This window comes from Chiloscyllium plagiosum, unplaced genomic scaffold (assembly GCF_037043375.1).
Source record: "Chiloscyllium plagiosum isolate Xiang-an unplaced genomic scaffold, Cpla_swu_hap1 HiC_scaffold_19, whole genome shotgun sequence".
Classification (NCBI taxonomy): domain Eukaryota; kingdom Metazoa; phylum Chordata; class Chondrichthyes; order Orectolobiformes; family Hemiscylliidae; genus Chiloscyllium; species Chiloscyllium plagiosum.
The window spans coordinates 73167063-73194964 of record NW_028270157.1 but is presented as its reverse complement, the minus strand read 5'-3'; the positions used below and the strand labels follow the sequence as shown (position 1 = coordinate 73194964).

At 48.3% G+C, this 27902-nt stretch overlaps 1 protein-coding gene across 1 annotated transcript in view; it reads right to left on the bottom strand.

The window, feature by feature from the left end:
• The window catches only part of usp18 (ubiquitin specific peptidase 18), an 80995-nt gene extending 65703 nt beyond the window's left edge, over positions 1-15292 (bottom strand). Inside the window, exons 1-2 of the mRNA XM_043716262.2 lie at positions 15172-15292; positions 4041-4108 (exon numbers count right to left, since the gene is read on the bottom strand). Coding sequence (XP_043572197.2) covers positions 4041-4108; positions 15172-15205 — 102 coding nt within the window. The 5' untranslated portion in view covers positions 15206-15292. The remainder of the gene's footprint in view (positions 1-4040; positions 4109-15171) is intronic.
• Positions 15293-27902: the final 12610 nt, after the last annotated feature.

Here is a 27902-nt window from a genome sequence, read left to right as displayed (position 1 = left end):
TTTCTTCAGAAGACCTTCCCTCCAGTCCAGGCAGCGTCCTGGTAAATCTCCTCCGCACCTTCTTTAAAGCTTCTACATCCTTCCCGTAATGAGGCGATCAGAACTGAACACAATATTCCAAGTGTGGTCTAACCTGGACTCCATAAAGCTGCAGCATAACCTCGCGGCTCTTAAACACAATTCCCCTGCTAATGAAAGCCAACACACCATACGCCTCCTTAACAACTCTATCAACCTGGGTGGCAACTTTGAGGGATCTATGGACATACACCCCAAGATCCTTCTGTTCCTCCACACTGCCAAGAATCCTGCCTTTAACCCTGTATTCTGCATTCAAATTTGACCTTCCAAAGTGAATCACTTCACACTTTTCCAGGTTGAACTCCATCTGCCACTTATCAGCCCAGCTCTGCAGCCTGTCAATGTCCTCTTGCAACCTACAACAGCCCTCCACACTATCCACCACTCCACTTCTTAAGTACTTCTTAAATGTTATAAGACTTTCTGCTCCTACCACCCTCACAGGCCATAGCCAGAGTGTTATGTGCGATTCTGGAATCCACATTACTGGAGGGAGAGCACTGGAGAGGATGCAGAGGAAATTTACCAGGATGTTGCCTGGGCTGGCGAGTTTCAGTGATGATGAGAGATTGGACAGGTTTGCTTGCTTTCCATAGAGCAGAGGAGAGGGGACATGATTGAGATGTATAAAATAATGAGGGGCATAGTTAGGGTAAGCAGTCCTTCCCTTGATGGAAGGATCAATGACCTTGGGGTATAGATTTTAGGCAAGGGACAGAAGGTTTAGAGCAGACGTGACGATAAACAGAAGATGGTGGGGATTTGGAACTCACAACGTTATTTATCAATGGCTCAGATAATGGCATCAAACTTCTTATATCCAAATTTGCAAAAGGACTCAAATTTAGGCAGAATTGTAGACAGTGTAGATGATACCATAACGTTATAAACTAATTCTGAAGAAGGGTCACTAGATGTAAAGTATTAACTCTGTTACCCTCTCCGCTGATGTTGCCAGACCTACTGAATTTCTCTAATAATTTCTGTTTTGTGTTTCAGATTTCTAGCGTCCACAGTTCTGAATTTTATTTACACAAATTAGGTCTGTTTTCTCTAGAATTTAGAAGGTTAAGGGCTGATCTGATTGAAGTCTTCAAAATATTAACAAAAAAAGGCAGGGTAGACAAAGATAAACTATTTCGACTGGTTGGGGATTGTAGAAAAATAGGGGGCATATTCTGAGAACTAAGGCCAGTCTGTTCAGGAGACATGTTAGGAAGCACTCCGACACAGAAAGGATGGTTGATGTTTGGAACTCTCTTCCACAGATGGCAGTTGTCAATTTTAAATCTGGGATGGATATTTTTTGTTAAGCAAAGGTATTGAGGGATATGGGCCAATGGCAGGTATATGGAGTCAGGTCACAGATCAGCTATGTTCTCATTGAATGGTGGAACAGGCTTGAGGAGCCGAATTGTCTACAGGGCGACCTTGATTATCCGAACTTCAGCTTATTCAAACAAGATCTCAAGGTCCCGATGCTTGGGTAAACTGTATTATCCGAACATTCAATTATCCAAATGAAATACTCCCCACACATGTCATTCTGGAGCAAACCCATACAGACACGGAAAAAGTGTGCATATTCCACACCCAGGGCTGGAATTGAACCCAGGATCCCTGGCGCTGTGAGGCAGCAGTGCCAACCACTGAGCCACCATGCCACCAGTTTACAAAGTGGATAGAGATGTAATGATCTGTTTGTTGGTCTGTACTCTTCATATCTGCTGTACCAGGGGCATAAGTTAAAACTAGCGAGACCAGATGAGGGATAGAGAGTTACAGTCAAACACTGAGAATTTTCACAGCAATGGAACTGAATCCACAGCCTGTTCAACTTCATTATGGCAGGGCTCTGCTAGTGTCTCATCTCGGAGTATGAGCTTGCCCCATTACAGCAGCTATATCAGCAGCATGCTGGGGAGAATAGCTAAATGCAGCCCCTGTCATCTTGCTCTGTGACAAGTCCACATTCCAGATTTATCACCACCCTATCTGAGGCTGCAGTTCCCTGTTTGTCAGACAGGGAGTTCAAAGGATACTGGTGAAACACCTGGGTGTTTACAGACATTTAGGAATTTCATTGTCATTTTCCAAATTAGCAGGGTTTGTAAAACTTAGCTGTTAAAAGTGATATTAGCTTCCTGCCTCCTCACTCCTATACCTCAGGTTGGTTTCAGCCTCTGCATAGCAAGATCCCAAATCAGGACAGTGACGCAATATTCCAGTTTACACTGACTGCAGAGCAATGAACTCTGGGAAGTCAAGGTGGTGGAGGGGTACAGGTTAGCAAGGAGGTGACAGTGAGAAGGTAGACTGCTGGAATAAACAAGGCGGAAGGGGAGGTCTGCAGGATCATTCTGGAAACTAAATAGGAAAATTGAACACTTCCTGAGCATGAGGGGAAAAGTGAAGGGAATTTTATTCACTCAGCCACAGGGACTGGTCAAAACACTTTTTATATTAGTGACAACTATTTCTAAACAGAATCACAGGGAGTCAGATTGGGTTAATAAAGAATCAACCCAGACAATGAGTCCAGAAACCAACCTCTGCTCTGGAAATCCCTCTGCTTCCATTGACTGTAGGAACAGGAGTACTGCTTGGCACACCCTCCTCATTCCTGAAGAAGGGCTTATGCCCAAAACGTCGATTCTCCTGTTCCTTGGATGCTGCCTGACCTGCTGCGCTTTTCCAGCAACACATTTTTCAGCTCTGATCTCCAGCATCTGCAGACCTCACTTTCTCCACAGGAGTACAGGGCAACCTGAAGTTGAACAGGCTATGGATTCAGACATTTGCCTCGCGATTTACTTACTAAACAGTGGCTCAGTGGTTAGCACTGCTGCCTCACAGCGTTAGGGACCCGGGTTCGATTCCAGCCTCGAGCAACTGTCTGTGTGGAGCTTGCACATTCTCTGTGTGTCTGCGTGGGTTTCCTCCCACAATCCAAAAGATGTGCAGGTTGGTGCATTGACCATGCTAAACCCTCCATACTGTTCAGGGATATGTGGGTAGGTGCATTAGTTGGGGGTTAAATGCCGAGTGGGTTATTCTTCAGAGGGCCAGTGTGGACTTGTTGGGCCAAATGGCCTGTTTCCACACTATACGGATTCCATGATGAGAACCAAAGGCCGGAATGATTCCTAATTTCCCAGATCGTTGCTACACACTAACAAATCCCCCCTCAACCCAGTATCACCAAAAATCTCAAATTCCCACATCCTCTACGCTATCACCCCATCCCAGGAGAAATAAACCAACCCCACAGCTATCGGTCTGACACAGAGTAACTATAAGATTCCATAGGGAGGAAGTGAGGACTGCAGATGCTGGAGATCAGAGTCAAGAGTGGGGTACTAGAAAAGCACAGCAGGTCAGGCAGCATCTGAGGAGTAGGATGAGGCTCATTCCTGATAAAGGACTCTGACCCAAAACGTCGATTTTCCTGCTCCTCAGATGCTGCCTGACCTGCTGTGCTTTCCCAGCACCACACCAGATTCATATGAGCTTGCCTGGATAAAGAACGACACAAGACAAAGGGCTCCGAGACATGGCAGGGGAGGTTGGGGGATACGTTGGGGAGGGGGATGATCAGACAGTTCATCTCCATGGGAATCAGGTTGCAAAGGCAGCATAGGGCACATTATTAGTCACAGTAACTGGAAGCTACAGGGAAAAATCTGCTTGTTATTCTGGTTCCTGATGCCAATCCAGTGATTCCTAAATTCAGTTCAGTAACTCCTAATCCAAGTCCAGCAATTCCTAATCCGAGTCCAGCAATTTCTAATTCCAGTCCAGCAATTCCTAATCCCAGTCCAGTAATTCCCAGTTTCAGTCAGACATTGATTTAGAGTATCAAAGCAGTCCCTTTGATGAACAGCCCCCAAGTATCAAATCACCATCATTGAAGCATAAGCTCAGTTCTTTGGCTGGACAGAGAGAAATACTGAACATACCACCAGCCTCGTACTGCCTGTGGACTCCTTCCTTTTACTCCTTGGTATTTCCTCGTTGTCGTTGCATTCTGGACAGAAAATAAAAATAAGAGATAAAGACCGTAAGAAAACCATTAGAAATAGGACCAGGAGTGGGCTGTTGATCCCTGCAAACCTGCTCCACCCTTCACTAGGATCATAGCTGATCCAACATTCCTCATAACCATTACTGATCAAAAATCTATCCATCTCAGTCTTAAATATACACAAGGACTCTGCCCCCACAGCTCTCTCTGAGGCAAGGAGTTCCAAAGACTCACAACCCTCTGAGAGAAGAAATTTCTCCTCATCTGTATGTGAAATTGGTGGCCCTTTATTCCGAGACTGTGCCCTCTGGTGCTGGACTCTCCCATGGGGGAAGCATCCTCTCAGCATTTACGCTGTTAACCTCCTTAAGATCCGGAGATGCCGGTGTGGGACTGGGGTGGACAAGGTTAAAAATCACACCACACCAGGTTATAGTCCAACAGGTTTAATTGGAAGCACTAGCTTTCAGAGCGACGCTCCTTCATCAGGTGATAGTGGAGCTCCTTAAGAATTCTTTCTGTTTCAATGGGATCATCTCCCATTGTTCTAAACTCCAGTGAGGAGAGTTTCAACCTGTTTAGCCTTTGCTCATAAGGACAATCCCCCCCATATCTGGGACATCCTTATGAACCTTCTCTGAACTGCCTCCAAAGAAATTATATTTTTCCTTAAATAAAGGAACCAAACTGCTCTCAGCACTCCAGATGTGGTCTCACCAGCACCGTGTACAGTTGCAGTAAGATTTCCTTACTCTTATACTCCAACCCCCTTGAAATAAGGGCCAGCATTCCATTAGCCTTCCTGATTAACCTGCTGCCCCTGTTTTCTGTGTTTTGCACACAAATACCAGCAAGTCCTTTTGTGTTGCAGCTTTCTGCAGCATTTTTCCATTTATATCGCATCCTGTTCTTTTATCCCCCGTTCCAAATTGAATAACTTCAGATTTTTCCTTCCTTTATGATTGACTCCAGCAATTTCCTCACGATAGAAGTGTAACTAACTGGTCTTTAAGCCTCTGATGAGCTGGGAGTGACAGGCAAACATCATGTGGGTGTAACAGTCAGACCGCCCATGATTTGGGGGTAGCAGTCAGATGTTGCCTGTAAGTAGAGCATAACTGCCAGACTCCCTGACACTTGAGAATGATGGTCAAATTTCCTGTAAGTTGGAACAGACAGTCAGTCCTCCTATAAGTTGGGGAGTGACAAACAGACTCTTTCTAAGTTGGCGAAATTGAGGACTGCAGATGCTGGAGATCAGAGTCAAGATTAGAGTGGTGCTGGAAAAGCACACAGTCAGGCAGCATCCGAGGAGCAGGAAAATCAGCTTTTCAGGCAAAAGCCCTTTTCCTGATGAAGGACTTTTGCCTGAAATGTCGATTTTCCTGCTCCTCGGATGCTGCTTGACCTGCTGTGCTTTTCCAGCATAACTCTAATTTCCCTTTAAGTTGGCACTGACAGTCAGACCTCATGTTGGGAGTGTGACCTGACATCAGCTAAAGTAGCAGTCAGACCTTTATAACCCTGGAGTAACATTTAGTCTTCCACCTGAGTTGGGAATGATAGTGAGACCTATGAGGAGAAGGGTACTCCAGGGTACGCAGAAAGAACAGTCAGACCCTCGTGAGACACAACAAGATCTCCTCTAACCTGGGAGTGACACACTGTCCTCCTGTAACCTGGGAGGGACAGTCTGTCCTACTGTAACCTGTGAGCGACAGTCTGTCCTCCTGTAACCTGGGAGTGACAGTCTGTCCTCCTGTAACCTGGGAGTGCCAGTCAGTCCACCAGTAACCTGGGAGTGACGGTCTGTCCTCCTGTAACCTGGGAGCGACAGTTTGTCCTCCTGTAACCTGGGAGTGACTGTCTGTCCTCCTGTAAGCTGGGAGTGACAGTCTGTCCTCCTGTAACCTGGGAGCGAATGTGTGTCCTCCTGTAACCTGGGAGTGACAGTCTGTCCTCCTGTAACCTGGGAGTGACTGTCAGTCCTCCTGTATCCTGGAAGAGACAGTCTGTCCTCCCGTAACCTGGGAGTGACTGTCAGTCCTCCTGCAACCTGGGAGCAACAGTGTCTCCTCCTGCAACCTGGGAGTGACAGACAGTCCTCCTGTAACCTGTCCACCTGTAACCTGGGAGCGACAGTCTGCCCTCCTATAACCTGGGAGTGACAGTCAATCCTCCAGGAACCTGGGAGTGACAGTCTAGAACATAGAACATAGAAGAATACAGCGCAGTACAGGCCCTTTGGCCCTCGATGTTGCGCCGATCCAAGCCCACCTAACCTATACTAACCCACTATCCTCCATATACCTATCCAATGCCCGCTTAAATGCCCATAAAGAGGGAGAGTCCACCACTGCTGCTGGCAGGGCATTCCATGAACTTACGACTCGCTGAGTGAAGAACCTACCCCTAACTTCAGTCCTATATCTACCCCCCCTTAATTTAAAGCTATGCCCCCTTGTAATACCCGACTCCACACGCGGGAAAAGGTTCACACTGTCAACCCTATCTAACCCCCTAATCATCTTGTACACCTCAATCAAGTCACCCCTAAACCTTCTTTTCTCTAATGAAAACAGCCCCAAGTGTCTCAGTCTATCCTCATACGATCTTCCTTCCATACCAGGCAACATCCTGGTAAACCTCCTCTGCACCCGTTCCAGTGCCTCCACATCCTTCCTATAGTATGGCGACCAAAACTGCACACAATATTCCAGATGCGGCCGCACCAGAGTTTTATACAACTGCATCATGACCTCAGGACTCCGGAACTCAATTCCTCTACCAATAAAAGCCAGTACGCCATATGCCTTCCTCACCGCACTATTTACCTGGGTGGCAACTTTCAGAGATCTGTGTACATGTACACCAAGATCCCTCTGCTCATCCACACTACCAAGTATCCGACCATTAGCCCAGTACCCCATCTTTTTGTTATTCTTCCCAAAGTGAATCACCTCACATTTAGCTACATTGAATTCCATTTGCCACCTTTCTGCCCAGCTCTGCAGCTTCCCTATATCCTGCTGTAACCTGCCACATCCTTCCTCACTGTCAACAACTCCTCCGACTTTCGTATCATCCGCAAACTTGCTCACCCAACCTTCTAACCCCTCTTCCAGGTCATTTATAAAAATGACAAACAGCAATGGTCCCAAAACAGATCCTTGCGGAACACCGCTAGTGACGGCACTCCATGAAGAAACTTTGCCATCAACTACTACCCTCTGTCTTCTTCCATCCAGCCAATTCCTAATCCAAACCTCCAACTCACCCTCAATGCCATATCTCCGTATTTTCTGCAGTAGCCTACCATGGGGAACCTTATCAACGCCTTACTAAAATCCATATATACCACATCTACCGCTTTCCCCTCATCAACCTCCTTCGTCACCTTTTCAAAGAACTCAATAAGGTTTGTGAGGCACGACCTGCCCTTCACAAAACCATGTTGACTATCCTTGATCACATTATTCCTATCCAGATGTGCATAAATCCTATCCCTTACAATTCTCTCTAAGACTTTGCCCACAACAGAAGTGAGACGCACCGGCCTATAGTTACTAGGGTTATCCCTACTCCCCTTTTTGAACAAGGGAACCACATTTGCTATCCTCCAGTCTTCTGGCACTACTCCTGTAGACAAAGAGGACATAAAAATCAAGGCCAATGGCTCTGCAATCTCCTCCCTTGCTTCCCAGAGAATCCTAGGATAAATGCCATCAGGCCCAGGGGACTTATCTATTTTCACCTTTTCCAGGATTTCCAACACCTCTTCTCTACATACCTCAAAGCCATCCATTCTACTTATTTGTGACTCAGTATTCACATCGACGACAATGCCCTGTTCCTGAGTAAATACTGAAGAAAAGTATTCATTCAGTGTCTCCCCAATCTCTTCCGCCTCCACACGCAACTTCCCACGACTATCCTTGACTGGACCTATTCCTACCCTAGTCATTCTTTTATTCCTAACATACCTATAGAAAGCCTTAGGGTTTTCCCTAATCCTACCGACTAAGGACCTTTCATGTCCCCTCCTTGCTGCTCTTAACTCTCTCTTCAGGTCCTTCCTGGCTACCCTATAACTCTCAATCGCCCCAATTGAACCTTCACGTCTCATCTTGAGATAGGCCGCCCTCTTCCATTTAACAAGGGATTCCAATTCCTTATTAAACCACGGCTCCCTCGCACGACCCTTTCCTCCCTGCCTGACAGGTACATAATTATCAAGGACACTCAATAGTTGCTCCTTGAACAAGCTCCACATATCATTTACACTCTTGCCTTGGAGTCTACTTTTCCAGGCCACACATCCTAAGTCATGCCTCACCGCATCATAATTTCCCTGACCCCAGCTATAACTCTTGCCCTGTAGTACACACTTATCCCTCTCCATCACGAGAGTAAAAATCACCGAATTATGGTCACTATCCCCAAAGTGCTCACCTACCTCTAATTCTAACACCTGGCCTGGTTCGTTACCCAGAACCAAATCCAGTATGGCCTCACCTCTTGTTGGCCTGTCTACATATTGTGTCAGGAAACTCTCCTGCACACATTGAACAAACACTGACCCATCTAACGAACTTGAGCTATAGCTTTCCCAATCAATATCAGGAAAGTTAAAGTCCCCCATAACCACCACCCTATTACTGTCACTCATCTCCTGAATCACCTTCCCTACCTTTCTTCTACGTTTCTAGGACTATTGGGAGGCCTGTAAAAGACTCCTAACAGGGTGACCTCACCTTTCCTATTCCGAACCTCAGCCCAAACTACCTCAGATGGCAAGTCCTCATCCATCGTCCTTTCCACCACTGTAATACTATCTTTGACAAGCAATGCCACACCTCCCCCTCTTTTACCCCCACCTCTGACCCTACTAAAACATTTAAATCCTGGAACCTGCAACAGCCAATCCTGTCCCTGTTCTAGCCATGTCTCCGTAATAGCCACAACATCGAAGTCCCAGGTACCAACCCACGCTGCAAGAGAGAGAGTGGGGGAGAGAGAGAGAGTGGGGGAGAGTGAGAGAGTGGGGGAGAGTGAGAGAGTGGGGGAGAGAGAGAGAGTGGGGGAGAGAGAGAGAGTGGGGGAGAGAGAGAGTGGGGGAGAGAGAGAGAGTGGGGGAGAGAGAGAGTGGGGGAGAGAGAGAGAGTGGGGGAACCCACGCTGCAAGTCCTCCTGTAACCTGGGTGCGACAGTCTGTATCCTGTAACTTGGGTGCGACAGTCTGTATCCTGTAACTTGGGTGCGACAGTCTGTCCTTCTGTAACCTGGGAGCGACAGTTTGTCCTCCTGTAACATGGGCGTGAGAGTCAATCTTTCTGTAATCTGGGAGTAACAGTCAGCCCTCTGCAACCTGGAAGTGACAGTCTGCCCTCCTGTAACCTGGGAGTGACAGTCTGTCCTCCTGTAACCTGGTAATGACAGTCTGTCCTCCTGCAACCTGGGAGTGACTGTCTGCCCTCCTGTAACCTGGGTGCGACAGTCTGTCCTCCTGTAACCTGGGAGCGACAGTCTGTCCTCCTGTAACTTGGGAGCGACAGTCTGCCCTCCTGTAACCTGGGAGTGACAGTCAGTCCTCCTGCAACCTGGGAGTGACAGTCTGTCCTCCTGTAACTTGGGAGTGACAGTCTGTCCTCCTGTAACCTGGTAATGACAGTCTGTCCTCCTGCAACCTGGGAGTGACTGTCTGCCCTCCTGTAACCTGGGTGCGACAGTCTGTCCTCCTGTAACCTGGGAGCGACAGTCTGTATCCTGTAACTTGGGTGCGACAGTCTGTCCTCCTGTAACCTGGGAGCGACAGTTTGTCCTCCTGTAAATTGGGAGCGACAGTCTGCCCTCCTGTAACCTGGGAGTGACAGTCAATCCTCCTGCAACCTGGGAGTGACAGTCTGTCCTCCTGTAACCTGGGAGTGACAGTCAGTCCGCCTGTAACCTGGGAGTGACAGTCAGTCCACGTGTAACATGGCAGTGACAGTCTGTCCTCCTGTAACCTGGAAGTGACAGTCAGTCCTCCTGCAACCTGGAAGTGACAGTCTGCCCTCCTGTAACCTGGGAGTGACAGTCAATCCTCCTGCAACCTGGGAGTGACAGTCTGTCCTCCTGTAACCTGGGAGTGACAGTCAGTCCGCCTGTAACCTGGGAGTGACAGTCAGTCCACGTGTAACATGGGAGTGACAGTCTGTCCTCCTGTAACCTGGGAGTGACAGTCAGTCCTCCTGCAACCTGGAAGTGACAGTCTGCCCTCCTGTAACCTGGGAGTGACAGTCAATCCTCCTGCAACCTGGGAGTGACAGTCTGTCCTCCTGTAACCTGGGAGTGACAGTCTGTCCTCCTGTAACCTGGGTGCGACAGTCTGGCCTCCTGTATCCTGGCAGTGACAGTCAGACCTCCTGTAACCTGGGAGTGACAGTCAGTCCTCCTGTAACCTGGGCGTGAGAGTTAATGTTCCCGTAACCTGGGAGTGACTGTCTGCCCTCCTGTAACCTGGGACTGACAGACTGTCCTCCTGTAACCTGGGAGCGACAGTCTGCCCTCCTATAACCTGGGAGTGACAGTCAATCCTCCAGGAACCTGGGAGTGACAGTCTGTCCTTCTGTAACCTGGGAGTGACAGTCTGTCCTCCTGTAACATGGGCGTGAGAGTCAATCTTTCTGTAATCTGGGAGTAACAGTCAGCCCTCTGCAACCTGGAAGTGACAGTCTGCCCTCCTGTAACCTGGGAGTGACAGTCTGTCCTCCTGTAACCTGGTAATGACAGTCTGTCCTCCTGCAACCTGGGAGTGACTATCTGCCCTCCTGTAACCTGGGAGTGACCATCTGTCCTCCTGCAACCTGGGAGTGACAGTCTACCTCCTGTAACCTGGGAATGACAGTCTGTCCTCCTGTAACTTGGGAGCGACAGTCTGTCCTCCTGCAACCTGGGAGTGACAGTTTGTTCTCCTGTAAGCTGGGAGTGACAGTCTGTCCTCCTGTAACCTGGGAGTGACAGTCTGTCCTCCTGTAACCTGGGAGTGACTGTCAGTCCTCCTGTATCCTGGGAGAGACAGTCTGTCCTCCTGTAACTTGGGAGCGACAGTCTGCCCTCCTGTAACCTGGGAGTGACAGTCAGTCCTCCTGCAACCTGGGAGTGACAGTCTGTCCTCCTGTAACTTGGGAGTGACAGTCTGTCCTCCTGTAACCTGGTAATGACAGTCTGTCCTCCTGCAACCTGGGAGTGACTGTCTGCCCTCCATTAACCTGGGTGCGATAGTCTGTCCTCCTGTAACCTGGGTGCGACAGTCTGTCCTCCTGTAACCTGGGAGCGACAGTCTGTATCCTGTAACTTGGGTGCGACAGTCTGTCCTCCTGTAACCTGGGAGCGACAGTTTGTCCTCCTGTAAATTGGGAGCGACAGTCTGCCCTCCTGTAACCTGGGAGTGACAGTCAATCCTCCAGGAACCTGGGAGTGACAGTCTGTCCTTCTGTAACCTGGGAGTGACAGTCTGTCCTCCTGTAACATGGCCGTGAGAGTCAATCTTTCTGTAATCTGGGAGTAACAGTCAGCCCTCTGCAACCTGGAAGTGACAGTCTGCCCTCCTGTAACCTGGGAGTGACAGTCTGTCCTCCTGTAACCTGGTAATGACAGTCTGTCCTCCTGCAACCTGGGAGTGACTGTCTGCCCTCCTGTAACCTGGGAGTGACCATCTGTCCTCCTGCAACCTGGGAGTGACAGTCTACCTCCTGTAACCTGGGAATGACAGTCTGTCCTCCTGTAACTTGGGAGCGACAGTCTGTCCTCCTGCAACCTGGGAGTGACAGTTTGTTCTCCTGTAAGCTGGGAGTGACAGTCTGTCCTCCTGTAACCTGGGAGTGAAAGTCTGTCCTCCTGTAACCTGGGAGTGACAGTCTGTCCTCCTGTAACCTGGGAGTGACTGTCAGTCCTCCTGTATCCTGGGAGTGACAGTCAGTCCTCCTGCAACCTGGGAGTGACAGTCTGTCCTCCTGTAACTTGGGAGCGACAGTCTGCCCTCCTGTAACCTGGGAGTGACAGTCAGTCCTCCTGCAACCTGGGAGTGACAGTCTGTCCTCCTGTAACTTGGGAGTGACAGTCTGTCCTCCTGTAACCTGGTAATGACAGTCTGTCCTCCTGCAACCTGGGAGTGACTGTCTGCCCTCCATTAACCTGGGTGCGATAGTCTGTCCTCCTGTAACCTGGGTGCGACAGTCTGTCCTCCTGTAACCTGGGAGCGACAGTCTGTATCCTGTAACTTGGGTGCGACAGTCTGTCCTCCTGTAACCTGGGAGCGACAGTTTGTCCTCCTGTAAATTGGGAGCGACAGTCTGCCCTCCTGTAACCTGGGAGTGACAGTCAATCCTCCAGGAACCTGGGAGTGACAGTCTGTCCTTCTGTAACCTGGGAGTGACAGTCTGTCCTCCTGTAACATGGCCGTGAGAGTCAATCTTTCTGTAATCTGGGAGTAACAGTCAGCCCTCTGCAACCTGGAAGTGACAGTCTGCCCTCCTGTAACCTGGGAGTGACAGTCTGTCCTCCTGTAACCTGGTAATGACAGTCTGTCCTCCTGCAACCTGGGAGTGACTGTCTGCCCTCCTGTAACCTGGGAGTGACCATCTGTCCTCCTGCAACCTGGGAGTGACAGTCTACCTCCTGTAACCTGGGAATGACAGTCTGTCCTCCTGTAACTTGGGAGCGACAGTCTGTCCTCCTGCAACCTGGGAGTGACAGTTTGTTCTCCTGTAAGCTGGGAGTGACAGTCTGTCCTCCTGTAACCTGGGAGTGAAAGTCTGTCCTCCTGTAACCTGGGAGTGACAGTCTGTCCTCCTGTAACCTGGGAGTGACTGTCAGTCCTCCTGTATCCTGGGAGTGACAGTCAGTCCTCCTGCAACCTGGGAGTGACAGTCTGTCCTCCTGTAACTTGGGAGCGACAGTCTGCCCTCCTGTAACCTGGGAGTGACAGTCAGTCCTCCTGCAACCTGGGAGTGACAGTCTGTCCTCCTGTAACTTGGGAGTGACAGTCTGTCCTCCTGTAACCTGGTAATGACAGTCTGTCCTCCTGCAACCTGGGAGTGACTGTCTGCCCTCCATTAACCTGGGTGCGATAGTCTGTCCTCCTGTAACCTGGGTGCGACAGTCTGTCCTCCTGTAACCTGGGAGCGACAGTCTGTATCCTGTAACTTGGGTGCGACAGTCTGTCCTCCTGTAACCTGGGAGCGACAGTTTGTCCTCCTGTAAATTGGGAGCGACAGTCTGCCCTCCTGTAACCTGGGAGTGACAGTCAATCCTCCTGCAACCTGGGAGTGACAGTCTGTCCTCCTGTAACCTGGGAGTGACAGTCAGTCCGCCTGTAACCTGGGAGTGACAGTCAGTCCACGTGTAACATGGGAGTGACAGTCTGTCCTCCTGTAACCTGGAAGTGACAGTCTGCCCTCCTGTAACCTGGGAGTGACAGTCAGTCCGCCTGTAACCTGGGAGTGACAGTCAGTCCACGTGTAACATGGGAGTGACAGTCTGTCCTCCTGTAACATGGGAGTGACAGTCTGTCCTCCTGTAACCTGGGAGTGACAGTCAGTCCTCCTGCAACCTGGAAGTGACAGTCTGCCCTCCTGTAACCTGGGAGTGACAGTCAATCCTCCTGCAACCTGGGAGTGACAGTCTGGCCTCCTGTAACCTGGGAGTGACAGTCAGGCCTCCTGTAACCTGGGAGTGACAGTCTGTCCTCCTGTAACCTGGGAGTGACAGTCAGGCCTCCTGTAACCTGGGAGTGACAGTCTGTCCTCCTGTAACCTGGGAGTGACAGTCTGTCCTCCTGTAACCTGGGAGTGACAGTCTGTCCTCCTGTAACCTGGGAGTGACAGTCTGTCCTCCTGTAACCTGGGAGTGACAGTCTGTCCTCCTGTAACCTGGGAGTGACAGTCAGGCCTCCTGTAACCTGGGAGTGACAGTCTGTCCTCCTGTAACCTGGGAGTGACAGTCAGGCCTCCTGTAACCTGGGAGTGACAGTCTGTCCTCCTGTAACCTGGGAGTGACAGTCTGTCCTCCTGCAATCTGGGAGTGACAGTCTGTCCTCCTGTAAAGTCAAAGTGACAATCACCCCTCCTATGAGTTAGGATTAACAGTCAGACCTCTCATGTGTTGAAAGTGCATGTAAGGCCTATCATGAGCTGGGAGTGCTGGTGACACATCCCGTTCGTTGGTATTGAGACCTCGGAATGGCAATCAGTCTTCCCACCGGTTGTGAAGCAAGTTAGACCAAGGAGAGCCAGTGGACATGATCTATTTGGATACCCAGCCGGTCTTTAACAACGGACAAGAAACGGGCATGGATAGAGGACTGGCTGTCTGGCAGAAGGCGGAGAGTCGGGATAAAGGGTTCCTTCCCATGATTGCAGCCAATGACTCGTTCAAAGACGCTTTTAAAACTCTGCTTTAATCTCTCCGCTAACAACGAGGAGAATTAATTTATCAAGAACTGTTCATTCCAGTTGCAGTAGCTGGCCCTGATGTCTGTGTCAAGCCCCTGTCTGCAGCCACAGACTGTCCCTGCCGTTCACTGTATCTGCAGCAAGTCCACAATAGCTGTGAATATTCATGCATTGGCTGTGCGAGGTCCGAGGGTGCAGAGCCCTCATCACCCTGAGAGCTGGGGTGACTGAGCATTCAAATAGAGTATGACATTTATCTGGTTTTAATTACGCCTGCCTGAAGGCACGACAAAGAATTTAATAGTAAGATCTCTTTACTGATTATGACAATATAAAATCTTAAAAGAACGATCACTCATTGGGGTTGGAGGTGGGGGCGGGGACACAAACCCTGACATCGCACATTTATCACTAAAGCAGGCAGGACAAATTTAGACAACGAGGTAAAAACAATGACTGCAGATGCTGGAAACCAGATTCTGGATCAGTGGTGCTGGAAGAGCACAGCAGTTCAGGCAGCATCCGAGGAACAGGGAAATCGGGTGCTGCCTGAATTGCTGTGCTCTTCCAGCACCACTGACCCAGAATCTGAAATTTACACAGTGCCTCCTTCACCACCTCAGAGCCACTGACCTCGTCCAACAAAGACACGCCGAAAGATCCACATGGGGTTAGCACGATCCGCCACAGTTACACCTTCCTGAGGATGGACAGCAAGAAATCCGTCTGAGCCCGTCAGCAAACCCGAGAAGTCCCCCCCACCCCCCCAGCAAACTTCCTGCCAGATTTCACCTTAACACTGTTCCCTCTAGCCCCGTGCCGCCCCCCGCCCCGTGCACAGACTCTCTGTCTCACTCTGTGCCCCCTCCAGCTCTCCCCCTTCCCCGGACACTCACTGTCCGGCTCCGAATCCACTTCTGTTCAGCCGGAGACTGCGCTCTCTCTCTCTCTCTCTCCTTCACTTTCACTTTCATTTCCCAGAGATGAGCGAATCCGTGCGAAACTGCCAACTGCCAAGAAGAGGAGTTGAAAATCCCCGACGCCAGGTTTATTTGCAAGCACCAGGTTTCGGTTCGCTCCTCCTTCAGCAGGTAACTAGTGGGGCAGGATCATAGGACAGAATTTATAGTAAAAAATCAGTGTCACACAACTGATGCGATTTGTTGAACAAATCTGGATTGCTTTTAGGGCTTTAATCACTTAGAATGGGGATGTAAGTTTTGATTAACATGTAAATCCCAGAACTTCTTTCAAGTCACAGTCCTGAGATAACAAGGTTTTATAAAGAAAAAGGGACATCTCTGTTCAGGCATTATTGTGGGATTTACATGTTAGTCAAACCTGCATCCCCATTCTAAGTGATTAAAAACCTAATCTCGATCGAGGCTTGTTCAATACATCACATCAATTCTGTGACACTTTGATCTTTTACTATAAATTCTGTCCTATGTACCTGCCCCACCTGATGAAGGAGCGTCGCTCCGAAAGCTAGTGCTTCCAATTAAACCTGTTGGACTATAACCTGGTTAGATTAGATTAGATTACATTGTGGAAACAGGCCCTTCGGCCCAACAAGTCCACACCGACCCGCCGAAGCACAACCCACCCATACCCCTACATTTACCCCTTTCCTAACACTACGGACAGTTTAGCATGACCAATTCACCTGACCCTGCACATCTTTGGACTGTGGGAGGAAACCGGAGCACCCGGAGGAAACCCACGCAGACACGGGGAGAACATGCAAACTCCACACAGTCAGTGGCCTGAGGCGGGAATTGAACCCGGGTCTCTGGTGCTGTGAGGCAGTAGTGCTAACCACTGTGCCACCGTGCCGCCCACAGTGTTGTGGGATGTTTAACCGTGTCCACCCCAGTCTAACACCAGCAAACGAGGAGTGACAGGCCAGAGTGGAGACAGAGAAAGGAAAGGGAGAGGGGAAGAGATGGAAGGGGAAGAGGGAACAGGGAGAGGGATGCGAGTGACAGACAAGGGTGGGAAAGTGGAGGGGGAGAATGGGTAGATGGAGGGGGAGAGTAGGAAGGGGAGATTGGAAGAGTAGAGCACGGGAGTGAAGGCAGAAAGGGAGGGGACAGAGGCATGGATGAGAGAGAGAGGGTGAGAAGAAGGGGAGGGGGAGAAAGGAAGGGAGGGAATTGTGAGAGGGGAGGGAGAGCAAGACAGTGGTGAGAGAGGGTGGGTGAGAAGAGAAAGGAGGAGGGGAAGGACAGAGGGAGGGGAAAGAGAAGTGAGGAAGTGGGGCGAATGGTTGGGAGGGAGTGCAGGAGGTTGGCAGTGATGGGGGGGATGTGTGGCAGAGAGGGTGGCAGAGAGGGAGGAGGAGAGAGAGTGAGGGGAAAGACAGTGGGAGGGGAGTGAGAGGGGAATGGATGAGGCAGAGGAGGAGGGTGGGAGAGTGCATGAGCGGTTGAGGAGGGAGGGGGAAACAGGGGAGAGAGGGAGGGGTTGGGTGATAGAGAGGGAAGAGAAGTGGAGGGTGGTGAGAGAGGAAATAGAGGGGATGGGTTGAAGAGGGGGAGAGAAAGTGAACAGGGGAAGAGAGAGGCAGGGGATGGGGACGCAGGGAGAAATGACAAGTACCTGCCACCTAACCTGACAGTTTTAGTGTGTGCCTATTTTCGGAAGAAATTACATCAAAAACCCAGGCAAGTGACTGAGGTGTCAGTGAGGGAGCACTTTGGGGCCAGCAACCATAATTCTATTAGTTTTTAAATTGTGATGGAAAAGGATAGACTGGATCTAAAAGTTGAAGTTTTAAATTGGAGGAAGGCTAATCTTGACAGTATTAGGCAAGAACTTTCAAACGTAGACTGGGGACAGATGTTTGCAGGTAAAGGGACGGCTGGAAAATGGGAAGCCTTCAGAAATGAGATACTGACAGTATGTTCCTGTTAGGGTGAAAGGCAAGGCTGGTAGATGTAGGGAACGCTAGATAACTAAAGAAATTGAAGTATTGGTCAAGAAAAAGAAGGAAGCATATGTCAGGTTTGGACAGCAGAGATCGAATAAATCCTGAAACCAGTATAAAGGCAGTAGGAGTATACTCAATAGGGAAATCAGGAAGGCAAAAAGGGGACATGAGATAGCTTTAGAAAATAGGGTTAAGGAGAATCTAAAGGGTTTACATAAATACATTAAGGACAAAATGGTGACTAGAGAGAGAATAGGGACCCTCAAAAATCAGCAAGGTGTGGAACCACAGGAGATGGGGAGATACTAAACGAATATTTTGCATCAGTGCTTACTGTGGAAAAGGACAAGGAAGATATAGAATGTGGAAAAGTTTATGGTGACATCTTGAAAAATGTTCATGTTACGAAGGAGGGTGTGCTGGATGTTTTAAAATGCATAAAGGGAGATAAATCCCCAGGACCTGATCAGGTGTACCCGAGAACTCTGTGGGAAGCTAGGGAAGTGATTGCTGGGCCTCTTGCTGAGATATTTGTATCATCGATACTCACTGGTGAGGTGCTGGAAGACTGGAGGTTGGGTAACATAGTGCAGCTATTTAAGAAAGGTGGTAAGGACAAGCCAGGGAACTATAGACTGGTGAGCCTGGTGGTGGGCAAGTTGTTGGAGGGAATCCTGAGGGACAGGATGTACATGTATTTGGAAAGGCAAGGACTGATTAGGGATAGTCAACAAAGACAGATGGGTTACAGTCAGGGGACGGAAAGGGAACCAGCAGACAGTGCAGGGATCCCCTGTGGCTGTTCCACTTACCAGGGGTAAGCCAAGGGAACAGGTTTCTGGCACAGAGGGATAGACAGGAGGTTCTGTGGGAATGAGAGAGACTCATGGTTGGTGTGTTACCTCCCAGGTACCAGGGTTCGTGATGTTTTGGATCGTGTTTTGGGGATCCTTGAGGGGAGGGGGAGCAGCCCCAAGTCGTAGTCCACATCGGCACAGTAACATAGGGTGGAAAAGGGATGGGGATTTAAGGCAGAAATTCAGGGAATTAGGATGGAAGGTTAGTGCTAGAACAGAGTTGTTATCTCTGGTTTGTTACCCATGCCACGTGCTAGCGAGGTGAGGAATAGGGAGAGAGAGGAGTTGGACATGTGACTACAGAGATGGTGCAGAAAGGAGGGTTTCAGATACCTGGATAATTGGGGCTCATTCTGGGGCAGGTGGGACCTCTACGAGCAGGATGACCTACACCTGAACCAGAGGAGTACCAATATCCTGAGGAGGAAATTCGCTAATGCCCTTCGGGAGGGTTTAGACTAATTCAGCAGAGGGATGGGAACCTAAATTGTAGCTCCACTGTCCAGGAGGTTGAGACTAGTGAGGTCGGAAATACAGTGCAGCACGGTGGCTCAGCAGTTAGCACTGCTGCTTCACAGCACTAGAGACCCGGGTTCGATTCCTGCCTCAGGCCACTGTCTGTGTGGAGTTTGCACATTCTCCCTGTGTCTGCATGGGTTTCCTCCCACAGACCAAAGATGTGCAGGTAGGTGAATTGGCCAAACTAAATTGCCCATAGTGTTTGATGCATTAGTCAGGGGTAGGGAAATGGGTCTGGGTGGGTTACTCTTCGGAGGTTCAGTGTGGACCTGTTTGGCCAAAGGGTCTGTGCCCATACTATAGGTAATCTAATCTATAGTTTCAAGGTTGCAAGAGTTCACCGGCAAGCTGGAAGGAGGTTTGAAGTTTGTCTACCTCAACGCCAGGAGCATCTGGAATAAGGTGGGTGAACTTGCAGCATGGGTTGGTACCTGGGACTTTGATGTTATGGCCATTTTGGAGTCATTGATAGTGCTGGGACAGGAATGGTTGCTGTGGGTTCCGGTACCAAGATGTTTCAGTAAAAACAGGGAAGATGGTAAAAGAGGGGCCGGTGTGGCATTGTTATTATGGTGGCAGGAAGGATATTTGAGGACTCGTCCATTGAGGTAGTAAGGGATGAGGTAAGAAACAGGAAAGGAGAGGTCACCCTGTTGGGAGTTTTCTATAGGCCTCCAAATAGTTCCAGAGATGTAGAGGAAAGGATAGCAAAGATGATTCTCAATAGGAGTGAGAGAGACAGGGTAGTTGTTATCGGTGACTGTAACTTTCCAAATATTGACTGGAAATGCAACAGCTCAAGTACTTTAGATGGGTCAGTTTTTGTCCAATGTGTACAGGAGGGTTTCCTGACACAGTATGTAGACAGGCCAACGAGGGGTGAGGCCACAATGGATTTGGTACTGAGTAATGAACCAGACCAGGTGTTAGATTTAGAGGTAGGTGAGCACTTTGGTGATAGTGACTGCAATTTGGTTATGTTTGCATTAGTGATGCAAAAGGATAGGTAAATACGATAGGGCAAGAGTTACAGCTGGGGCAAAGAGAATTATGATGTGATTAAGTAAGATTTAGGATGCATAGGATGGGGAAGAAAATTGCAAGGAATAGGCACAATTGAAATGTGGAGGTTATTCAAGGAACAGCTACTGCGTGTTCTTGATAAGTATGTACCTGCCAGGCAGGGAGGAAGTTGTAGAGTGAGCCGTATAGCCGTAGAGGGAGCCATTGTTTACTAAAGAAGTTCAATCTCTTGTCAGGAGGAAGAGGAAGGCTTATGATAGGATGAGACGTGTAGGCTCAGTTAGGTTGCTTGAGAGTTACAAGTTAGCCAGGAAAGACCTAAAGAGAGAGCTAAGAAGTGGCAGGAGGGGACATGAGAAGTTGTTGGCGGATAGGATCAAGGAAAACCCTAAAGCTTTCTATAGGTATATCAGGAATAAAGGAATGACTAGAGTAAGATTAGGGCCAATCAAACATCGTAGTGGGAAGTTGTACATGGAGTCTGAGGAGATAGGAGAACTACTTCATGAATATTTTTCCTCAGTATTCACATTGGAAAAAAACAATGTTGTTGAGGAGAATACTGAGATACAGAGTACTCGACTAGATGGGATTGATGCTCACAAGGAGGAGGTGTTAGCAATTCTGGAAAGTGTGAAAATAGATAAGTCCCCTGGGCTACATGGGATTTATCCTCGGCTAAACCAGCATTGCTAATTGGTTTTCACTCAGGAAAAAGAGAATATTGTAGAGGAGAAGAATGAGGTACGAGATATTAGACTAGAAAGGTTCGAGGTTAGTTATGAGCAGGTGTTATCAATTCTACAAGGAGTGAAAGTAGACAAGTTCCCTGGGCCGGATGGGATTTATCCGAGGATTCTCTGGGAAGCTAGGGAGGAGAGAGCAGAGCCTTTGGCTTTGATATTTGAGTCATCACTGTCTAAAGGTTTAGTACCAGAGGACTGCAGGATTGCAAATGTTGTGCCCTTGTTCAAGAAGGGCAGTAGAGATGACCGAGGTAATTATAGACCAGTGAGACTTACTTCTGCTGTAGGAAAAGTTTTGGAAAGGATTTTAAGAGATGAGATTTATAATCATCTAGCAAGCACAATTTGATTGCAGATAGTCAACATGGTTTGAGGGGGATCTGCCTCTGGAGGTAGTATGGGCTGAAGTCAGAAATAGGAAAGGTGCAGTCACCTTGTTGGGTGTTTACTATAGGCCCCCCAATAGCAGCAGAGATGTGGAGAAACAGATTGGGAAACAGATTTTGGAAAGGTGCAGAAGCCACAGGGTCGTAGTCATGGGCGACTTCAACTTCCCAAATATTGATTGGAAGCTCTTTAGATCAAGTAGATTGGATGGGGCAGTGTTTGTGCAGTGTGTCCAGGAAGCTTTTCTAACGCAGTATGTAGATTGTCCAACCAGAGGGGAGGCCATATTGGATTTGGTACTCGGTAATGAACCGGGACAAGTGGTGGGCTTGTTAGTGGGTGAACATTTTGGTGATGGTGACCACAATTCTGTGACTTTCACCTTGGTTATGGAGAGAGATAGGTGCGCACAACAAGGTAGATTTTATAATTGGGGGAAGGGAAATTACGATGCTGTAAGGCAGGATTTGAGGAGCATACGTTGGGAGCATAGGCTGTCAGGGAAGGATGTGGTGGAAATGTGGAACTTTTTCAAAGAGCAGATACGACGTGTCCATGATATGTATGTACCTATCAGGCAGGAAAGAAATGGTCGTGTGAGGGAGCCTTGGTTGACGAGAGAGGTTGAATGTCTGGTAAAGAGGAAGAAGGAGGCTTACATAAGGTTGAGGAAACAGGATTCAGACAGAACAGTGGAGGGATACAGGATAGCCAGAAGGGACCTGAAGAAAGGGATTAGGAGAGCTAAGAGAGGGCATGAAAAATCGTTGGCGGATAGGATCAAGGATAACCCCAAGGCATTTTATGCATATGTGAGAAACCTGAGAATGACGAGAATGAGGGTAGGTCCGATCAAGGACAGTAGTGGGAGACTGTGTATTGAGTCGGAAGAGATAGGAGAGGTCTTGAACAAGTACTTCTCTTCAGTATTTACGAACGAGAGGGACCGTATTGTAGAAGAGGAGAGTGTGAAATGGACTGGTAAGCTAGAAGAGATACCTGTTAGGAAGGAAGATGTGTTGGACATTTTGAACAACTTGAGGATAGACAAGTCCCCCGGGCCTGACGGGATATATCCTAGGATTATGTGGGAAGCAAGAGAGGAAATTGCAGTACCGTTGGCAATGATCTTCTTGTCTTCACTGGCAACGGGGGTGGTAGCAGGGGACTGGAGAGTAGCGAATGTTGTGCCCCTGTTCAAAAAAGGGAATAGGGATAACCCTGGGAATTACAGGCCTGTTAGTCTTACTTCTGTGGTAGGCAAAGTAATGGAAAGGGTACTGAGGGATAGGATTTATGAGTATCTGGAAAGACACTGCTTGATTAGGGACAGCCAGCACGGATTTGTGAAGGGTAGGTCTTGCCTTACAAGTCTTATTGAATTCTTCGAGGAGGTGACCAAGCATGTGGATGAGGGTAGAGCAGTGGATGTAGTGTACATGGATTTTAGTAAGGCATTTGATAAGGTTCCCCATGGTAGGCTTATGCGGAAAGTCAGGAGGCATGGGATAGAGGGAAATTTGGCCAATTGGATAGAAAACTGGCTAACCGGTCGAAGGCAAAGAGTGGTGGTAGATGGTAAATATTCAGCCTGGAGCCCAGTTACAAGTGGAGTTCCGCAGGGATCAGTTCTGGGTCCTCTGCTGTTTGTAATTTTTATTAATGACTTAGATGAGGGAGTCGAAGGGTGGGTCAGTAAATTTGCAGATGATACGAAGATAGGTGGAGTTGTGGACAGTGAGGAGGGCTGTTGTCGGCTGCAGAGGGACTTAGATATGATGCAGAGCTGGGCTGAGGAGTGGCAGATGGAGTTCAACCCTGCCAAGTGTGAGGTTGTCCATTTTGGAAGAACAAATAAGAATGCGGAATACAGGGTTAATGGTAGGGTTCTTAGTCAGGTGGAGGAACACAGGGATCTTGGGGTCTATGTACATAGATCTTTGAAGGTTGCCACTCAGGTGGATAGAGTTTGTAAGAAGGCCTATGGAGTATTATCGTTCATTAGCAGAGGGATTGAATTCAAGAGTCGTGAAGTGATGTTGCAGCTGTACAGGACTTTGGTTAGGCCACAGTTGGAGTACTGTGTGCAGTTCTGGTCGCCTCACTTTAGGAAAGATGTGGAAGCTTTGGAGAGGGTGCAGAGAAGATTTACCAGGATGTTGCCTGGAATGGAGAGGAAGTCGTACGAGGATAGGTTGAGAGTTCTCGGCCTTTTCTCGTTGGAACGGCGAAGGATGAGGGGTGACTTGATAGAGGTTTATAAGATGATCAGAGGAATAGATAGAGTAGACAGTCAGAAACTTTTTCCCCGGGTACAACAGAGTGTTACAAGGGGACATAAATTTAAGGTGAAGGGTGGAAGGTATAGGGGAGATGTCAGGGGTGGGTTCTTTACCCAGAAAGTGGTGGGGGCATGGAATGCGCTGCCCGTGGGAGTGGTAGAGTCGGAATCATTGGCGACCTTTAAGCGGCATTTGGATAGGTACATGGATGGGTACTTAATCTAGGTTAGAAGTTCGGCACAACATCGTGGGCCGAAGGGCCTGTTCTGTGCTGTATTGTTCTATGTTCTATGTTCTATCTATGGTTTCATCAAGGGCAGGTCGTGTCTCTCAAACCTCATTGACCTTTTTAAGAAGGTGACCAAGCATGTAGATGAAGATAGGGCAGTTGACATGGTATACATGGACTTCAGTAAAGCCTTTGATAAGGTTCCACATGATAGGCTGATGGAGAAAATGCAGAGGCATGGAATTGAGGGTGTTTTAGCCGTTTGGATTAGAAACTGGCTTTCTGGAAGAAGGCAGAGAGTGGTGGAAGAAGGCAGAGAGTGGTGGTTGATGGAAAATATTCAGTCTGGAGTCCAGTTACTAGTGGTGTGCCACAAGGATCTGTTTTGGGACCACTACTGTTTGTCATTTTTATAAATGACTTAGACGCAGGACTCAGTGGATGGATTAGTAAATTTGCAGCCGTCACTAAAGTCAGTGGAGTAGTGGACAGTTTGGAAGAATGTTACAGGTTGCAGGGGGACTTGGATAAACTGCAGAATTGAGCTGAGAGGTGGCAAATGGAGTTCAATGCAGCTAAATGTGAGGTGATTCACTTTGGGAAGAATAACAGGAAGACAGAGTACAGGGTCACTGGAAAGATTCTTGGTAGTGTGGATGTGCAGAAGGATCTTGGAGTCCATGTGCATAGATCCCAGGTGGATAGTGCTGTGAAGAAGGCATACGGTGTGTTAGGTTTCATTGGTAGAGGGATTGAGTTTCGGAACCGCAATATCATGCTGCAACTATACAAAACATGATGTGGCCACACTTGGAATATTGTGTACAGTTCTGGTCACCATATTTTGGGAAGGATGTGGAAGCATTGGAAAAGGCGGAGAGAAGATTTACCGGGATGTTGCCTGGTCTGGAGGGAAGGTTTTATGAGGAAGAGACTTGGGTCTGTTCTCATTGGAAAGAAGAAGGCTAAGAGGGGATTTGATAGAGACATACAAGATGATCAGAGGATTAGATAGGGTAGACAGTGAAAGTCTTTTTCCTAGGATGGTGATGTCAGCTTGTACGAGGGGGCATAACTACAAATTGAGGGGTGATAGATTTAAGACAGATGTCAGAGGCAGGTTCTTTATGCAGAGAGTGGTAAGGGCATGGAATGCCCTGCCTGCTAATGTAGTCAACTCAGCCACATTAGGGAGATATAAACAATAACCACATGGATGATGATGGGATAGTGTAGAGGTACGGGCTGAAAATAGTTTACAGGTCGGCACAACATCGAGGGCTGAAGGGCCTGTTCTGCGGTGTATTGTTCTATGTTCTATACGTTCTATATTCTCTGGGAAGCCAGGGAGGAGATTGCAGAGCCTTTGGCTTTGATCGTTATGTCACCATTGTCTACAGGAATAGTGCCAGAAAACTGGAGGACAGCAAATGTTGGCCCCTTGTTTAAGGAGGGGAGTAGAGACAACCCTGGTAATTGTAGACCAGTGAGCCTTACTTCGGTTGTGGGTAAAGTATTGGAAAAGGTTACAAGAGATAGGATTTATAATCATCTCGAAAGGAATAAGTTGATTAGGGATAGTCAACATGGTTTTGTGAAGGGTAGGTCATGCCTCACAACCTTATTGAGTTCTTTGATATGGTGACCAAACAGGTGGATGAGGGTGAAGTGGTTGATGTGGTGTATATGGATTTCAGTAAGGCGTTCGATAAAGTTCCCCATGATAGGCTATTGCCAATGATGGGTTTATGCCTGAAACGTCGATTCTCCTTCTCCTCGGATGCTGCCTGACCTGCTGTGCTTTTCTAGTACCACACTCTTGATACTGATCTCCAGCATCTGCAGTCCTCCCTTTCTCTCAGTGTAGATGAGTAGAGAGATCCTGGTGTTCATGTACATAGATCCCTGTAAGTTGCCACTCAGGTTGATAAGGTTTTTAAGAAGCTATGCAATGTGTGAGTTTTTACTGGTAGAGGGATTGAGTTTCAGAGCCACAAGGTCATGTACAAAACTCTGGTGCGGCCGCATTTGGAATATTGCGTATAGTTCTGGTCACTGCATTATCAGAAGGATGTGGATGTTCTGGAAAGGGTTCAGAGGTGATTTGGGGCAGCACAGTGGCTCAGTGGTTAGCACTGTTGCCTCACAGCGCCAGGGACCCAGTTCGATTCACACCTCGGGCGACTGTCTGTGTGGAGTTTGCACATTCTCCCCGTGATGTTTTTAGATTACTTACAGTGTGGAAACGGGCCCTTCGGCCAACAAGTCCATACTGACCCGCCCAGACCCATTCCCCTATATTTACTGCTGCACGTAACACTACGGGCAATTTAGCATGGCCAATTCACCTCACCTGCACATCTTTGTGACTGTGGGAGGAAACCGGAGCACCCGGAGAAAACCCATGCAGACACGGGGAGAATGTGCAAACTCCACACAGTCAGTCGCCTGAGGCGGGAGTTGAACCCGGGTCTCTGGCGCTGTGAGGCAGCAGTGCTAACCACCGTGCCACCGTGCTGCCGTGCTGTGTCTGCGTGGGTTTCCTCCAGGTGCTCCAGGTTCCTCCCACAGTCCAAAGATGTGCAGGTCAGGTGAATTGGTCATGGTAAATTGCCCGTAGTGTTAGGTGCATTAGTCAGAGGGAAATGAGTCTGGGTGGGTTACTGTTCGGAGGGTCAGTGTGGACTTGTTGGGTTGAAGGGCCTGTTTCCACACTGTAGGGAATCTAATCTACTGGGATGGAGGGAAGGTCTTATGAGAAAAGACTGAGAGACTTGAGGCTGTTTTCATTAGAGAGAAGAGGTTGAGAGGTGACTTAATAGAGACATATAAGATAATCAGAGGGTTAGATAGGGTGGACAGGGAGAGCCTTTTTCCTCAGATGGTGATGGCTAGCATGAGGGGACATAGCTTTAAATTGAGGGGTGATAGGTATAGGACAGATGTCAGAGGTAGTTTCTTTACTCAGAGAGTAGTAGGGGCGCGGAATGCACTGCCTGCAACAGTAGTAGACTCGGCAACTTTTAAGGGATTTAAATGGCCATTGGATAGATGTATTTGGTTGAGAATGAAATAGGGTTGGATAGATAGGCTTCAGATTGGTTTCACGGGTCGGTGTAACATCGAGGGACAAAGGGCCTGTACTACACTGTAATGTTCTGTGTTCTGTGTTCAACATGGCTTAATGCATGGGAATACATGTATCATTAACTTGATTGAGTTTTTTGATGAAATAACGAAGAGGATTGATGAGTGTAAAGTGGTGGATTTATTTATATGGATTTCAGTAAGGCATTCGACAAGATTCCTCATGGTAGACTGATGAGCAAGATTAGATCACATGGTATATAGGGAGAACTTGCCATTTGGATACAAAACTGGCTTGCAGATTGAAAGCAGGGTGGTGGAGGGTGGCTTTTTGAACTGGAAGCCTGTGACCAGGGGTGTGCCACAAGATTCGGTGCTGGGTCCACTGCTTTTTGTCATTTATATAAATGTGAACATAGGAGGTATAGTTAGTAAGTTTGCAGATGACACCAAAATTGGAGGAGTAATGGACAGCAAAGAAGGTTATCTCAAGAGTACAACAGAATCTTGATCAGATGGGCCAATGGGCTGAGGAGTGGTAGATGAAGGTTAATTTAGATAAATGTGAGGTGCTGCATTTTGGAATGGCAAATCAGGGTAGGACTTATACACTTAATGGTAAGGTCCTAGGGAGTGTTGTTGAACAAAAAGACCTTGGAGAGCAGGTTCATAGCTCCTTGAAAGTGGAGTCATAGTAAATAGGATAGAGAAGAAGGCGTTTGGTATGCTTTCCTTTATTGGTCAGAGTATTGAGTACAGGAGTTGGGAGGTCATGTTGCGGCTGTACAGGACATTAATTAGGCCACTGTTGGAATATTGTGTGCTCTTCTGGTTTCCCTCCTATAGGAAGGATGTTGTGAAACTTGAAAGGGTTCAGAAATGACTTACAAAGATGTTGCCAGGGTTGGAGGATTTGAGCTACAGGGAGAGGCTGAACAGGCTGGGGCTGTTTTTTTCTGAAGCGTTGGAGACTGAGGTGACCTTATAGAGGTTTACAAAATCATAAGGGACATGTATAGGGTAAATAGGCAAGGTCTTTTCCCTGGAGTGGGGGAGTCCAGAACTAGAGGGCATAGGTTTAGGGTGAGAGGGGAAAGATATAAAAAGGGCCTAAAGGACAACATTTTCGCACAGAGGGTGGTGCGTGTGTGGAATGATCTCCCAGAGGAAGTGTGGAGGCTGGTACAATTGCAACATTTAAGAGGCATCTGGATGGAAGACTTTAGAGGGATAAGGGCCAAATGCTGGCAAATGGGATTTGATTAATTTAGTGTATCTAGTCAGCATGGACAAGTTGAGCGG